General features: G+C 35.0%; 1 protein-coding gene across 2 annotated transcripts in view; it reads right to left on the reverse strand.

Annotated features, from left to right (window-relative positions):
- The window catches only part of LOC121413606 (ATP-binding cassette sub-family B member 7, mitochondrial-like), a 34,661-nt gene that overhangs the window by 8,364 nt on the left and 8,508 nt on the right, over positions 1 to 17,789 (reverse strand). Inside the window, exons 1-6 of one of the 2 annotated variants that reach the window (XM_041606496.1) lie at positions 14,284 to 14,455; positions 7,796 to 7,906; positions 5,808 to 6,017; positions 4,983 to 5,112; positions 4,088 to 4,274; positions 887 to 968 (exon numbers count right to left, since the gene is read on the reverse strand). In XM_041606496.1, the coding sequence (XP_041462430.1) occupies positions 887 to 968; positions 4,088 to 4,274; positions 4,983 to 5,112; positions 5,808 to 6,017; positions 7,796 to 7,906; positions 14,284 to 14,379 (816 nt within the window). In that variant the 5' untranslated portion in view covers positions 14,380 to 14,455. Of the gene's footprint in view, positions 1 to 886; positions 969 to 4,087; positions 4,275 to 4,982; positions 5,113 to 5,807; positions 6,018 to 7,795; positions 7,907 to 14,283; positions 14,456 to 17,789 lie in introns of those variants that run through there. The other variant, XM_041606495.1, reaches the window with a different exon arrangement.

A 17,789-nucleotide genomic window follows, 5' to 3' on the forward strand; every position in this document is an offset into this window, starting at 1 on the left:
AAAAGTATTTCAATTCAATTCAATTAAAAAATGGTCTTTATTGATAATCAAACATGTTAACAATCATACATGAAAAAACAGCAAAAGCTGGAAAGATCATGCTTACAAGTTGGTTTTGGCACATTATTAAATACATAGTAAAATGCATTAAAAACGGTTATACATTTAAAAGTTACTACATTTTAAATAAGGCATAAAAGACAATGAACATGATGAATGAGTGAATGTAATATGATAATGGCAGACTTGAAGGAGAGGAGACTGACACTTATTTAAATGACAAAAAATAATTTTATAATGGGGTGGGGATGACCATTTGTATTGCCTTTCTTAGTCTACACACTCATCTTTTGTTGAGTATGTCTACCAAAAAAGGCAATGGACTGTTTTTAAATCTTGTTGTTTTTATCTAATTACTAGTACACAAGCATTTAAGAGAAGTTTTTGAAATGTCAATTGTTACATGCATGATGTCTTCTTTCTGTATGGTTTACAGGTAAATGTTACTGATGATTTAATAATAATAATAACAAAAAAACATTTATAATGCAGAAAACATATCATTATATTAGATAACTTCTGAAGGTTTCCAAGGTGAAGAAGGATAGTGTAGTAGGTTTCATGGTACACCATGTATCTTTCTTGGGCAAATGTTGGTCCTGGTGGTCCTTTTCAGGACCAACATTTGCCCAAGAAAGATACATGGTGTACCGTGAAACCTACTACACTATTATATTATACTATATTATATATTATACTATATATATATTATTGTATCATATCATATTATATTATATTACACTAAATAAAATTATATTATATTATATCATAATCAATATAATTTTATGTAAAGCACTTTGTGAATATAATTTATCTTGATTCTTACCATGATAAAAGTGACAAGGCCAACTTCCAAGATAGTTGGTACAATGTTGAAAACCAGAGCCATCAAGACAAAGTTAATACCCCTGAAAAATAGAAGAGAAACATTTTGAAAATAATAATAATAATAATCCATTCTTCATTGTTTGAAACAGACATCAGAAACAGAAAAAAAATAAGGAGAAAACAGGCTTGAAGTTTGGGGTTCACTCAAGCATGAGATGCGCACACTATGCAATCTCAATGAAACTTTCAAGCAGTTCGCATAAAAATGCTGTCAAAGAAATTCTTGTATCATGTCTTTTTCCTCAACTTTCTAACTTCAGATTTTGACAGTATAAAAGAAGAAGTATTCTTTAAAGATAAATACCAGTTGTGGTAATGATCTCAAAATGGGTTTGAACAGAATCCAATAAAATGACCACCCCAGAGTTTGTGTGTATAAATAAAAAAATATCTGCCAAATGCCTCTGAAAAAATGTGTAAGTGCTGAGATATAAGCACAGAATTCCATAACATGTCTGGTATTTTTCCAAGCAATATTAATACACTGTCCCACATATGCCTTTTCGTGTTAATTATCATCAGAATTATTGGTTTCCAGCTAAGATTTCAAGATTTCACAAAGATAAGTTGATTTCAATGCAGCAGATCTAACATTGAATTCAAATGCTTTCTCATGAAATAATTGCTGCAATTATTTCTTTTACCTTTGAAATAGGCTAAATTTCTCATTTTCACATTTTAAAGACCAAATTATTATTTTGAGTTTTAACACAGAACCTTCCCTGATGCTTATTGCTGGTTTATGGGGTGGCTGGCAACATATTAGGTGTTATTATCTTTCCCCACAATTTCAGATTATACAATGTTATTCAACTTCTCTCAGCTGTCCCTCTAAGTCTTCTCCATTTACAATCACTTGCTAACCCATTAATAACTTTACTTTAAAAATACTTTGAAAACGGATACATAATACATTTGTCATACATTGTCATATTTTTCATGCATTTTTTTGCTTACTATGGCAATCCATCTTCTGCTATTAATTTTATGCTAAATGATTTATACCTGATTTATTGTCAATATATATTTGTTATATCTATGTTATATTATATTGTTATGTCGAAGAAAAATGAATTCAAATTCAAAATAATCATATTCTTATAATTCTATTGCTAAAACTAAACATGATTGAATAATGCATAAAATCAGATGATATTTTTGTAATTTTATTTCATAATATACTACATGTATTTGTATTTGCACTAGCAACCATGATTCCAGAAAGGGAATATTGACCTGAATATTGTTTACATAATACTACTTTGTTTATGAAATTCGGACATGATTTAACAGCAATCAATATCTATAAAAAAAAAAAAAACATGAAGCAGGCTGCACACAAGTGCAATAAAATCAAAATCATAGACATTAAACTCAAATAATCATCAATTTCTGTGTTTTTCATTTGATACATCTTCAGACAAGATTTTTAAAATGTCACTGATACATGCTACATGTGTATACATCAATTTGTATGATTTGAGCAAGGGAATAGATTTTACTATTGCCCTGCTCAAAGAATAATCAGTAAACAAACCAAATATTGACGGCTCTTTTATTAGGGCAATAACAAGACTATCAACAGTCTTCAGACTAAAGGCCTATTTTCCCTCAACCTTAAGTCTCTGAAAATGTAAACCTATAGTTCAAGGTAAGTTCAGGGCAATAAGTTTTATTATTACCCTCATTAGCAGTCAATATTTGTTTACTATTTTACAAATAGATAATTGGTCTACTGCGGAGCTAGTTTCACCTGAAATAAATGAGCTGGGAGGGGGGATTAATGGCCCATGTTGCCAACCGTAGCGTGAAAAGAATGCACCACGACACTGCATGACTATTTTCTTTTAAATCTAACACAACCTTTGATACCAAATTTGCGAACCCAGACAATAAAATTTCAAGATTATGTAACATTATATAAGTGCATGTCAGAGTAGTCAGACCAAAAATTTCCCCTAAACATGATTTCATGAACAAATGCAATTCAAACTGTTTATAGCCAAAACTGTAGAATCTTTGTAAAAAAATTACTACTCAAAGTAAATTCACGTTTTTTACATTTGAAAAAGTATTGCCAAAATTTCTATTAAAAAAACCCAAAAAACAATTAGTCAAAAAAAATATACATATATCATCAAGGAATTTCAAAATTAATGAAATACATAAGAAATACATTTGCTACCAATTTTCTAATGTACATTTGATCAGAATCCTGCAGTCTCTAAACAAACAAAATACAAATTCATGGGCTTTATTCACAGATTTCTAGCCACACACTAAATACACAAATTAGCATAGTTAATTCTTACAAAATAAATAAGGTAGAGTTTGTGAAATTTACATGTAGCTATGAAAACATACATAATTTTCTACTGCCATGCAAATGTTTGTCATGAACGAGTAAACTACAACAAAATGCTAAGCCCCCATCCCCTCTCCCCCAAGACTGATAGACTGAATGAGGGTTAATTTACAAACTGTTTTAAAGGTAAAAGACAGCTGCAGCAAACGGTTACTTCATGAGAAAGTCTTTTAAAATCACGGTTAATTGTCAAAATGTTGTCATACATCTAGATCTGGTACAATAAAAACTTATCTTTGTAAATTCATGAAACCTTGTCAAAATTGATAATTCTGATGACTACTAACAGAGAAAAAAGCATATGTGGGATAATGTAATAATATTGCTTCGAAAAATACCCTTACATTTGATGGAATTCTGCGCTTATTATGCATTTTCTTACAGAGCTATTTGGCACAAATATTTTATTTATACATACAAACACTTTGGTGGTAATTTCATTGGACTCTGTTCGCACTCATTTTGTGATCGTTACCACAACTGGTATTCATCTTTAACCTTTGTCATTTTAACAATGCCACAACTATTTTTTTTTTGAACAGAAATATTATCTTTAGAAAGAAAATTAACCTTTTCACAGGCATTGAGACTATTGATAAGTCATTGAATATATTATCATTACAAACACATTAAAAAATGAAATGGGTCATGACTAGGCAATATGTGGACATTACTAACAGGTTGATGGTTCAACTTAATATCAATCAATGTCAATACTGAAAGTAAAAAAAATATTCTCATTGAGCACTACTTAGTGGATCAGTCTTTACTAACCTGCTGCCCCTATCAATGGCCTTAGAGAGCGCCCCCGTTTGGCGGGAAAGATGAAAGCTAAGATCAAGCTGGTGGAGGTGCGTGAAAACATTCTTAGCGACCCGTCGTATTGAATTCTGGGCCACCCTGGCGAAGACGGCATTCCTGGCTTCGTTGAAGAAGGATGCTCCTGCACGCGCTGCTCCATCTGAGGAGAAAGGATGACAGGAATAAAGGAAATAATTAATCAACCCAGTATTAAGTCACATCAATAGTCAATTATTTTGAATGAAGGCACTGTTAAAAACCAATCAACAATAACAACAACATGTTCAAATGTTGTTTTTTTTTTTAAATTGCTGGGAAAAAAAAATTACCTTCAGTATTGTCTACTGCTTCTTACAGATCTTGCTTATCACGTTGCCTATGAAGTCTTCATGAGCTCTTTTGAAGGCTTCAAGCTTTCTCATGGTCTTTAACCAAACAGGGGTAATTTGTACTAAACACTAAGTTCATGTAAAAGGCTGTAAAACCTATATCCTCATAGATCTGGGGAGCGTTTCTTGAAAGGATTTGTTGGATGTTTTATCCAGAATACACATGGCCAAGCTGTCTTTTTTTATCTTCCTCATGCTATCTCCCAATCTCTGCATCTGCTTTGAGTCTTCATGATTTTTCATGCATGACCAAGTCATAAAAAAAGGAAGTCACCAATGAAGAGAATAAATAGAAGTGCGATTGGTCAGTAATAATCAATGATTTTTAAAAAAATACACTTTTGGTCAAATTTTGTTAGGTGCCCAATCCCCTACCCCCTCACAAATATGCTGCTGTTTTCACAGAAATAACTTGGGTCATCCCACAAGGCCGAGCATCATTTGGGGAAGCAAATGTCAGGAGCAAATGATGAACTTACAGCCCAGTAGGAGGGCGGTTACAACCGTAGGACCTGTCCCCGTCGAGGCTACAGCTTCTGAAGCTGTCTGGTATTCATTGAGGTGATCCACAGCATACTTGAATAGGAATGGGACATAGACATTGGAAACCTGCAACAGAAACACAGAATCAAATTTGGTTTTTATTCTAATTCAATCTAAAATGGTTTATGGACAAAAACATGTTGTCGACTTAGTTGAATAACAAAAAAATTAGTACCTGGGGCCTGTTACATAAAACTTTTCACCTGAGATAACTCTGGGAAAAGCTGAAAACTGAAGTTAGTCTGATTTCTGCCGTTGACTTTAACACAGGGCAAAAACTCCTGTAAAAACAACCTGAGTTTTCTCAGGTAAAAAGTTTTATGCAACGGGCCCCTGGTAGGAAGAAATTCATTGAATGCTGGAGCGTCTGACCTGGATAGCAGTGTTTAAAATATTGTAATGATAAACAACAGTATCATTATAAGTATTGTAAAATAAATATAAAGTTTTAATACTTTTATCATATGAAGGTCTCTTCAAACTAGACATAACTGAATTTTTCTCCAATTACAAAGACGACAGTTTCCAGACTTTAGAGGATAGGTTTATATGCTCAATTTATTGATATCAAGGCCACAGACTTTCTTACTATAAAAGTATTTTTGTAAGCATGTTGTTATATAGTTCAGTAAATCAAATATCATTTGCATCCCTTCGTGAAGATTTGAAAATTATTTTCATAAATTCCTGAGCACTTAATGAACTAACTTTGACATAAAAAATAGGCTACACTACAGCCAACTTACCAAGGACCAACTTACCTTTGCTCCGATCAAGAGTGACATGGCCACAATGACCCTTGCCTTGATAGCTAGGTCACCCTTGGGCCAGACATAGCCCAACATGGCTTTGATGATCTCCCATCCTCCAACCTTGTCCTCCACATCCACCTTGGCCGGTATACCACCTCCATGGGCATGGAAACAATGTGAAGGATTGTGTGTCAAATTGGTCGGCGGGTTGAGTGGCTTCTGCAACGACAAAAGACAGAAAGACGATTTGAAAATTAAAATGGAATTAGATGGATTTTCGATGGTGCGAACCAGGAAAAAATTCAATTTTTGTTTTTGAGGGCTAATTTTCTCATCACACTTCCTGAGTCTGCATCATTGGATAACCATTAACATTCCAACAAATGGGGATTTTCCTGTGTTACTTTTTTGAGTTTCCAGGACTGTTTTGAGCATTTCAGGGGCTATATCGCCCCCAGCCGCCATTAATTCCCCCTTGATGAGAATTTTGAATTACAAACTGGACTAGATAGATTCTTGACCTTGCGGACTGAGGAGTGAAAAAAAATTGCCCTAGATAACTGGCAGCCTTGCCCCAAAAGTAATAGGGATTTTGCACCTTGTTTCTTCCAGAACAGGTGCTCTAATTATATAAATCCATTAATTACTTCATTTTCATTACACGGCATGCCAGTTGTCTTCAAAATTCCACAAACATGTATATGCACAGAATGACCTGATGATGTTTATCACTTTAACTCAACTCATTTTATAATCTACATTGATCCTCTTTTTACAGCCAATTTTTAAATTTTCGAAAGGTGGTTGAAACTCAAATCCACATTTGAAAACATACTTGGGATGTCTGTGCATTACTCCAATACTTCAAATTTGTGCCCTTGTTTCAAAAGAGTTAACACATTTGTACAATCAAATTGATTTTTCCTCTTTTTTTTGGGGGGGGGGGGGGGGGCTTACCACAGACTTATAATTAATTTTTTTGTACCATTTTATTACAGGACTAAGATCAAATCAACTCCTTTTAGTTGTCAAAAATAACTTCAAGTTTATTAGATGTTTCATGGATGTATTTATTGTAAACCGGTAGGAAGTAATTCCTTAAGAAGCTGTGTGCGCTCTGAACGCCTAGCTTAGCCGGGTAATATAGGAGCGCCTTGAGCACCTAACAAGGTGGATATGTGCGCAATATAAATACCCTATATTATTATTATTATTCGATTTCCATTGGTTATAGTTAAAACCGGTCGCACAGAAATGTTGTTAGCGCTAACAGCACACTAAAAGTAGGACCAGGCCACAGTGACATTTTTCAGGTGTCACACGTTGATCCAAGATGTAAATATTTAATGCTTTGTAGTGACATTAGGCAATGCTGCCACATTACTGGTTGTTACAGAGCCCTCTGTTTGCACATGGTTAGCGCTAACAAAGTTTCTGTCCCACCATTACTGATCTTTCTACATGGAAAGTTAATAATTTGTTGAAGTTTGTTGATTTTTTTTAAAGCACTGCACAGGGCATCAGTCAGGCATAAAGTTGTTCATAACTTGGGGTTTATGAAACCCTACAATGTAACTTTCATTTCCTTTCATTTGAATTTATTGTGTCTGTTAAATGGATAATGGTATGCACAAGACTATTCCTGCTATGTACAACAAAAAGAAATTCACAGAATAATATAATGTAACAGTTGAATCATTACATACATGTAACATGCCCATGAACATAATTACACAAAATTATAAAATATTATGAATTACAATTGATAATTTTGCTGGCATAGTTATAAGGCATTTATTTATTTATGTATTTCTTGTGCCCCTTTTAAAACAAAATTTCGAAAATTGTGTAATATGGAATATATCAAATATATGGAATAAGTGTATATTGTGAAAAAGAAGCAAAAATTTTTAATTAACTTTTCAGTGTAAGGTTAATCTGATTTTTCTCTATTGATTCATTTTCCTGGGGTGGACTTGATATTTAATATGACTTACCTGTTCAGCTAATGAATGAACTATCTTCTGTTGTTGCCAGTAGGTACCATTACCCAGATCCGATTTCTTGAGAGAATAAGTTCTTGTTGAGTCGAACTTTACATCTGGCACCTGTACATAAAATGGGAACGAGATGAGTTAGTGACTTGACAAATCTGCTCACAACAAATGCCAATGACGAAAAACTTCCATTTGAGAACACTATACCCCAGTTCCCCTTCTCATCAATTCTCTTCTCCAGCCGTAACTGCCTCAAGAAAGCAATTTAAGTATCAAAACACCTGTTTCTTGACGTTGGTCTGAAGATAAAACAACAGCCCGGCATATACAGTCACAGCAGGGGGCCACACACGATGGGATGCATGCGCAGCGCTGAGTGCGGTCCCTGTAAGCATGCCGTCATTTTTATTCGCTTACTTTCCTTATTCCGAGGTCGATTTTCTTCGTTCGAAATTGAAAATGGACTAACATTGGGTTACTGAATACAATATGCCTTTGAAAACGTGATTAAATATGGAATACAATAATTTCATTCCGAAGGTCCTACTACAGGCAGAGAAGTCTTACGTAATAGCGCAGCTGTTGTTTATCTTTTCGTCCTTTGCTCAATGCTCATATACTGGCCTGTGGGGGTGAAATTGAGACAGCGGGGATTACCCCTGGATTACTTGGCCAAGCGCGGTTGATAAGGGCTTGGAAATGAGTTTTAGGAGATCCAAATGGAAAATGGGGTACAACACCGCAGTTCGCAATCCGAACTGCGGTATTGTTTCAAAGGGAAGTTTGACGTAATGGCAGCTATCTCAGAACCTCAGCATAGTATGAAGACTGAGTGGCACTTTACATCCATAGATGATGTAAGTTCAACGCAACATAAAATTTAGCTAGATATAGGTTTATTTTCAAGATTCAGTTAAAGGTGGATGAAACCTTTGGAATAAGTAGGCTTGTGTCAAAGCAGAAAAATCAAAGAATAAGAACAAAAAAGGTTTGAGAAAAATTTGACAAATAATGAGAAAGTTATGAGCATTTGAATATTGCAATCACTAATGCTATGGAGATCCTCCTATTGGCAATACGACAAGGATGTGTGATGTCACATGTGAACAACTTTCACTTTGATGGGCTATAAAATACCATCAAAATGTCTCTTTCTCCTTTTTCTTGTGGTGATACAAACTCTTTATCCATGATGTATTCTTTGAAAATCTGTATTACATGCCCTCCTATAGAAAGAACACATGATCTACTGATAGATGTGATAAAAGAGGCAATTTGAGTGAAATATATACCAAATGGTGAGAGTTTTTCACAAGTGACATCACACGTCTTTGACGCATTGCCAATTTGAGGATCTCCATAGCATTAATGATCGCAATATTCAAATGCTCATAATTTTCTCATTATTTGTCCGATTTTTTTTCAAACTATCGTTGATCTGTTTCTTTGATTTTTTTGTTTTCACACAAGCTATCTTGTTCCAATGGTTTCACTCTCCTTTAAATCAATCTGCTTATGTGGAGTACAAATGTCAGGGGGATTCTAATGAAAAGTTAATTTCTGTGATTTTCACTGATTCATTTAAATTCAGCCAATCGGATGCAAAGATTTTTAGTATCGACATCGGTTGATAATAAGGTGGTTCATGAAAATCAATCAATTGAAATCAATAAAACATGATTTATGAACATCTTTTGACGAAGACATGGCCTTTGATGCAGATTTGTAGGCATATGTGACAATAACTTTAATAATCATTTGAACAAATTTATACAAAAATAAAGAAATTACATTTGTAATTTGACATTTGACACTAGATGACCTATGACATCACCATCTTCATCATCACAAATGTGATGTTTACCCGAGGATCACTTGTCGATGTTCTATAGCTCCATGCTTGTACCAAGTATGAACACAATTGATGCAGAAATAATGAAATGATAACAAGCTAAACAAAAGCTTTAACATTTTCATTAGAAAATTGCATATGGCCCAAACTATTCAAACTACTGACCCCTAGATGACCTTTGGCCTCACCCATCTTCATCAATACAAATGTGAATTATACAAGGACCATTTAAATCAAGTATAAACACTATCACTGCAGAAAAAACGAAATGAGAGTAAGTTAAACAGGGCAAAAGTAATTTTGTGTCTCGCCCACTTATGAAAATAACCAGAAATATCATGATTTGTGAGGGCACGCAAGAGGATTATATCGAAACTTCATTGTGAAATGACTGGGATGGAATAGCACTTGTCATAAGAGCCTTGCACATAAACTTTAATGTTGACCTGAAAATGACCTTTGACCTTACCATGTGACCTCCGACTGCAGCATAACATGCAGGTCGCCTAAGTACATCTACCATCCAAGTTTGGTTGAAAAGCGACTTACAGTTGCGGAGTTAAGAGTCTTGCATGTAAACTTTAACATTGACCTGAAAATTACCTTTGACCTTATCATGTGACCTCCGACTGCAGCCTAACATGCAGGTCCCCCAAGTCCAGCCACCATTCAAGTTTTGTTGAAAAGTCACTTACGGTTGCGGAGTTAGGTGTCACAAGAGAGTCTTGCATGTAAATTTCAATGTTGAAATGAAAATGACCTTTGACCTTACCATGTGACCTCTGACTGCAGCATAACATGCAGGTCCCCCAAGTCCATCTACCACCCAAGTTTGGTTGAAAAGCGACTTACGGTTGTGGAGTTATGTGTCATTAGGTTTGTGACGGACGGACGACATTTGGATCCCTACATCTCGTCTTCACCTCTGGTGGGCGAGACAACAAAAAACTTTTTAAAAATGCACATGCCCCAAGATTTGAACCCTACATCTAGATGACCTTTGACCTCACCATCTTCATCATCACAAATGTGGTTTTATACAAGGATCGCTTGTACCAAGTATGAACAGAATCGCTGCTTAATAAAGAAATGAGAGTCAAAACAAAACTAAGTGCACATGTCCCCATGATTTAAACCTTTGACCCCTAGATGACATTTGACCACACCATCTTCATCACCACAAATGTTTTATTATACAAGGACTATTTTGTACCAAGTACTATGAACAAACTGATGCAGAAATAAAGAAATGACAGCAAAGTCAAACCAATCCTTTTTGGTAACAAGAAAATGCACATGGCCCCCATTATTTAAATGCTAGATGACCTTTGACCTCACCATTTTCTTCACCACAAATGTGGTATTATACAAGGATCATTTGTATCAAGTATAAACACTATCATTGCAGAAATAAAGAAATGAGAGTAAGTTAAACAATTTTTGTTTAAATTCACATGTCCCCATTATTTGAATTTTTGACCCCTAGATGACCTTTGACCTCATCATCTTCATCATAAAAAATATGGTAATATACAAGGACCATTTGTACCAAGTACTATGAACATAACTGACGCAGAAATAAAGAAATGACAGAAAGTTAAACCAATCCATTATTTTTTGGTAACAAGAAAATGCACATGGCCCCCATTATTTGAAATGTTGAACGCTAGATGACCTTTGACCTCACCATCTTCATCACCGCACGTGTGGCATTATATAAGGGTCATTTCTGCCAAGTATGAGCATAACTGACGCAGAAAAAAATGAGAGCATGTTAAACAAAAACTTAAACATTTTTGTAACAAGAAAATACACGTGGCCCCTACCCCATTATTTGAACTTTTGACCCCTAGCCGAGATGATCTTTGACCAAACTATCGTCATCACCACAAATGTGGTACCCTTATTATACGAGGAGTCGAGGATCATTTACACCAAAACACAATCGATGCAGAAATATAGAATGAGTACACGTTAAACAAAAACTTTAACATTTACGTAGAAAGTAAAATGATTAAACCAAGATTTTAACATTTTTATAACAAACCAACAGACTAACAGGAAAAGGATTTAGGTCTCTAATGATTCGTTCATAATGACCTCTGTGACCTTGATACACAAAACCCTAATGCAATCATCTCTTCTCTCCCCAAGAGCTTTATGCCAACATACTTGGACTGAGTTTGAAGTTGAAGATATTTCTACATGCATATAATGACCTCTGTGGCCCTTGCCTTGATATCCGCATTATTTATCAGATAATCATCCCGATATTTTAAGTTATAATAATCCACAAATTATTCTGAAGACATGATAACAAAATATGATCTCTGTGACCTTTAATGATACAATAACCCAAACTAAAAAAAAATCATTGCCACATTTATTTACAAGTATTGTAATATGTCAGAAGTCGATTTCTTAAACGGAAGGACGGACGGAAATAAATGACGAATAATCTGACAAAACAATGCCTCCGGCAACGTCTTGCGGAAGCATGGAATCATTCGCATTATATTTCAAATCCTGCTGAAGATTTTGGAAATACAAAAATATCATAAAGACCATGCAAATAAAATAATATAGTCACTTCCTTTACTTTATTCTTGCCAAAATGAAAAGCGCCCAGAGAGTAAAAACGGTATGAAGTTATAGGCACCAAGTAGGGGAAGTTCACCCTGACAAAAAGTTTACAGTATAAATAGCACCAAAAAAATAATTCAAAATATTGACAAAGGTTTGAGGAAAACAAATCAAAGAATAAACAAATTAAATTCTAACAATTTTCTTACTAATCTCTGATATATTGTTTTAAAACCTTCACCAGAATTTTTAATCATTTTTCTGCTAGTTTTACAACTAACAACAATTCGACCGGGTGATCTCCCCTTTAAGTGCCCCAGAACTAAGTACAGATATTTGTTGATCTATTGTCCGGCCCAGTTAGAATACTGATTAGTATGGGCAATTAATGTTGAATAGATTTTGCAGAGAGCATTATTTACTTTGCAAGCATAACAATTATGTGTATGAAATTGTGTCACATTCGTTCAATGAATTCTGACAAATTAAGGGTTTCTGTCTGAGAGCAACAAATATAATGATAACAACTACCAAGTGGTATTCTTGGTAGAGTGGAGGTGCCGTGGCCGAGTGGTCTATAAGACGCCTGGTTATACGGTCCGGAGTTCGATCCCCGGCCGCGGCTCCTATGCCCGTGAGCAAGGCATTTAATCTACAATGCTCTTTTATCCTGCTTTCAAATAAATGGAAATGCTATTTGCATTATTGGTAACTATGTGTGCACTTGTTTAAAAAAAAAGTGGTACACCTCTCGCAGTCGCGCCTGCAGCAGCAATGCTGTCTTTGAAAACAACTACTGAATAATTTTTTCAGGGATACTTGATTGCATTTATGTCCACGTTTCATGAACTAGATCCATAAACTTTCAAAGTTTATGATGACATTTCAAAAACTTTTTTTTCCTTGGTTAAGATTTCGATATCAATTCTCCAAACATGGTCTATAAGTTCACCGACCCTAAATGACCTTTGACCTTAGACATGTGACCTGAAACTCAGCCATGCAGGATGTTCAGTAATGCTTGACCACATTTATGTCCAGGTTTCAAGAACTAGGTCCATACACTTGATAAGTTATGGTGACATTTCAAAAACTTAAAGTAATATGAACTGATCAGGTTTAAGAAATGCAATGGACAGCGTAACTTTCATGAAAGGACATGTCAGGTATTTTATCTGGCGGTTACCATAGCTACAATGCTTCTCTGCCAATCAAAAAAAAAATCCAAGTGAACTTGTTGGACGAAATGTTGAAGTGCTAGCTCACCAAGATTCCAGTTTGCACATCAATTATTGCTATATCTGACAAGCTTTCATATTGGCAAAAAGAAGCTGCTGAAAACTGCTTATCTAAAAAAGCTTTCATATTGCCAAAATAAGTTTTGAAAAAAAAAGTTTGCATAAAAGTAAGAATATGTTTTAAAAGATACATTCTTATACGCTGCACATATGCCTACATAATACCCCCCCCCCCCCTCGACCCACGCAGGCGGCAATTAGAACCAACCACCTTTCAACAATGGGTCGAATTTTATTGTCCCCGTTGTTTGAAAGCGACCGCGAAATTCAAATTATTATCATTTCGAATTTGATAAGTACTAATTACGTCCTTTCTTAAACAGTCTTTCGTGGAAAAAATGTAATATTCAGATACAATTCATGACTTTCCTTTCTGTCAATAACCCGCCCCCACCCCCCCCCCAAAAAGAAAGTCTCAAACCTGCGCGTCACAATTAAATCTCTAATAATTAATATCACACATTTGATTTTGCTAGGTTAGATCTATAACGAAAAATCACGAGTTGGTAAAAAGATATGCCTACAGAAATCAGAAAGGAACAATCCAAAGATATTAAACGTAAGAAGAAAAAAATGTAAAATTTATCCAAACAAAGACTAAAAGTGCGTTGTTAATCCAATGTTAATAATTTCCAATGATTACGCGAGTTCCGTCCGAGAATCTCCCGAATTCGCCCCTGGGAATTCGCCCCATGCACAGCTTAATGATACAAGAACAGCAAAGTCCACCACTTCAATGAAATTTCTTTAACCACCTCCTCAAGAGATCCTTCACTAAAGTTATCTTCGCTTTTATCTTCAAACGCTTCATCAAAATCGTCCTCAATCTGGTTCACACTGTAAGTCGACATTTTCAGCTGCGATGAATGACACTCTTTGACGAGTGTCTGGTGTCTGTCTCTATGATAAACTACTGCGATCGCCTAAGTACCGTGTGCATAACACAAACTAAACAAAAAAGGAGATCGACCGCTTTGTGTACTGTCCTAAGATGGCGACCACTCTGCGTATGGGGTGACTTCGTGTCTGCGCAGCCAATCAGCGTGCGACCTCTCATCCAGTTTATGTAGATCAATGTGACGTGAGCCTTCGCCATAGAACCATAAAACCTCGCACGGCTGTGCACTATACACAGCTGGGATAATACAGCGCAGGAACTTGCTTCATGATTATTCTGAGCAGACAATAGCTCGTAAAATTCATAATTTACACACAATGTACTCTCATTACTCTCACCAAAAAACCATATGGTCAGTTGTCAAGTGATTATATAACGATGGCATTGTAAGGTAAGAACAATGCCTATCTCAGAGTACCTATCTATATCCACCGTCTGATAAGTCCATGACATCATTAACACGCATGTACCCAGTGGTCAGAGAGTACATTATCCCTTTTAATCACATTATTTTGTACAAAATTCTAATTAAACTTCGATTTGCCTATGTCCATATGAGAAAATTGGATTTTCTTTTCAAAATTTGTTGGATACTAGAGTTTTAAGAATAATATAGATTCAATGATGCCAATTAATACGAGCTTTTATACAGAGAAGTGTCTTTTTATACAATCAAACTGATACTAGTTTCCAACAATCTATGATTTGACACTATATCTCAGCAAAATATGAATAGACTTTTCAGGCTATGAACAAATAATATCAGATCTTCCGATTACAATGACTGTCTTCAAGGGCAAATTTATCTCAACGTAAATCATCGCCTCACGTGTTGTAATCGGATCTTGCAATACAAAAAACATTTTTAAAAACATGTCTCAAGTCATAAACATATCAAAACTCTAAATGTAATAAAAAAAACTTTCCGAAAACAATGAAACAATGGGGGTTTCTTGTCATGCGCTCAAGATGTTTTTTTTTAATGCTTTGCTTTCATGGGACATTTTATGTTAATGAAAAGGTCATTGGCGTTTCCCGTTTACTCTGGGGGTACGTGTGTATACCTATTGTTTACCGAACCTTTGAAAATCTTTAACTTTGAAAATTTGTCGTTTGCCGACAAGGAATTTGGACCTAATTAAATCGTCCCACGAAATGAATGACAAAGATATCCTTGGATTGTCAGTTTATAGGGCATTGTCTGGATGTCAAAGACTTTTAGATAACACTCCAACTCCTGAAGGATAAATCATCGAGTCCTTGTACCACAAAATGTGGTTAAGAATAGGCTAAAATTACAACAGGCTGATGTAAGCATTGCGGGAAACTTGAACACCTTACAACAAGAAATCATTTTTCGTAAAAAGATATTGTATGTTTTCAAAGAAACTTTATATAAAAAACGCATAAATCAGTTTATATCGAAAATTGACTTTTTAAGTATTTTGATATATACATATATATATATATATATATAAAATAAATAAAGTTACACAGATAACGTGTGGTTCATCAGTAGTTTATTGATTTTTATTTCATGCTCTGCCTCATCACAGACATCAAGCACTCTTCTTTACAAGGATAGCATTCACCAAGTGTATATATATATATATATATATATATATATATATAGTGTGACAGAAATGGATGAAGAGAACAAAGGTAAGCGTAGCTTAAATCAAGGTTCCCCAGAGCTATCTACCCTTTTGGAAAAATTGGTGATAATAATAATAATAGTAACCCGCTTTTATATAGCGCTTAATCCATCGGAACGACGTTTCTAAGCGCTTTACAGATATATTATTACCCCGGTCATCGGATTCAATCAGTCATTCCCGCACACAATGTGTGCACATCCTCCACTCCCTGGGGAGTATTCCAGTCAGTCGCCTGTGAGGCGCACACAATACTGGACAAGCTACAATGACTTTCACATCCTACCGGGTACCCATTTAGCACCTGGGTCGAGAGTGGCAAAGTGTGGATTAACGCCTTGCCAAAGGACGCCAGACCGCGGTGGGATTCGAACACACGACCCTCTGTTTACAAGGCGAGAGTCAGAACCACTACACCACGGCTCCTCCGAAAAATGTCTCTGCCGGGAATCGAACCCGGGCCCCCAGCTTTGAATGCCGATGCCTTAACCACTAGACCATTATTTAAATACAAAGAGTTGCCAAAGCTGTAGTACGTGTATAACTTCACACATTTATATATATATATATATATATATATATATATATTTACAACATTTGATATTTTGTTTGTATACCTCTCCACTCCACAATATAATAGTCAAACAAAAAATCGCAGTTGGTCTATTTACTCGTTTTCCTTTGATCCCAAAGAAATAGTGCTTAATTAGGCTGTTCATTACAAACGGTCATCATAATATTGTCTAGAGATATGTTGCAATGTATACATATTGATAAACAAAAAGCGTTTTTATATTTATTTTCACGAAATATTATACCACATTCTCACTTTCGAAAATTTTATAAAAAGATCTTGTTTTTAGTTATATGTATACATCTATAGGTAAAATGTGAGGCCTATAATGAGCTAATTTTGTCATTATTATAATCCTTTTGAAGAGAGGTGGACCGTGCATACATGACACTGTTTTTCCTTTCCGTTTAGTTTAGTTTTGATCTATCTGCAGCTAAGATTTCAAACGACTAATATTTTTCAAAGCAAAGTGCACAAAATAAACACAGATAATTTAAACATCTAGAAGCGAATTCGCATTCATTTCATGTTGATAGTTTGCTTTATCCTCACAGACATGACCTTAGCTTTTTGATAAAAAGGGTTGATTAAATACAACCATATGCCTTCCAACCCTGATTTTAAAGGACAAGTCCACCCCAACAAAAACTTGATTTGAATAAAAAGAGAAAAATTCAACAAGCACAACACTGAAGATTTCATCAAAGTCGGATGTAAAATAAGAAAGTTCAGGCATTTTAAAGTTTCGCTTCGTTTCATAAAACAGTTCTATGCACATCTCGGTTGGTATGCAAATGAGGGAACTGATGACATCACTCACTCACTATTTCTTTTGTATTTTATTACATGAAATATGAAATATTTTTATTTTCTCATCATTGTCATGTGAAATGAAGTTTCATTCCTCCCTAAACACGTGGAATTCCATTATTTTAACATTTTGTGCTTCAGGCAAGGAGGTTCTAATCGTCAAATTCGTAAAAATTGAAATATTGTATAATTCAAACAATAAAAAACAAAAGAAATAGTGAGTGCGTGACATTATCGACTCTCTCATTCTGATGTAACTGGCTCATATAAGTGAAACGTTGAAATGTCATAACTTGCTTACTTTACATCCGATTTTGATGAAAT

The sequence above is a fragment of the Lytechinus variegatus genome, chromosome 4 (assembly GCF_018143015.1).
Source record: "Lytechinus variegatus isolate NC3 chromosome 4, Lvar_3.0, whole genome shotgun sequence".
Classification (NCBI taxonomy): Eukaryota; Metazoa; Echinodermata; class Echinoidea; order Temnopleuroida; family Toxopneustidae; genus Lytechinus; species Lytechinus variegatus.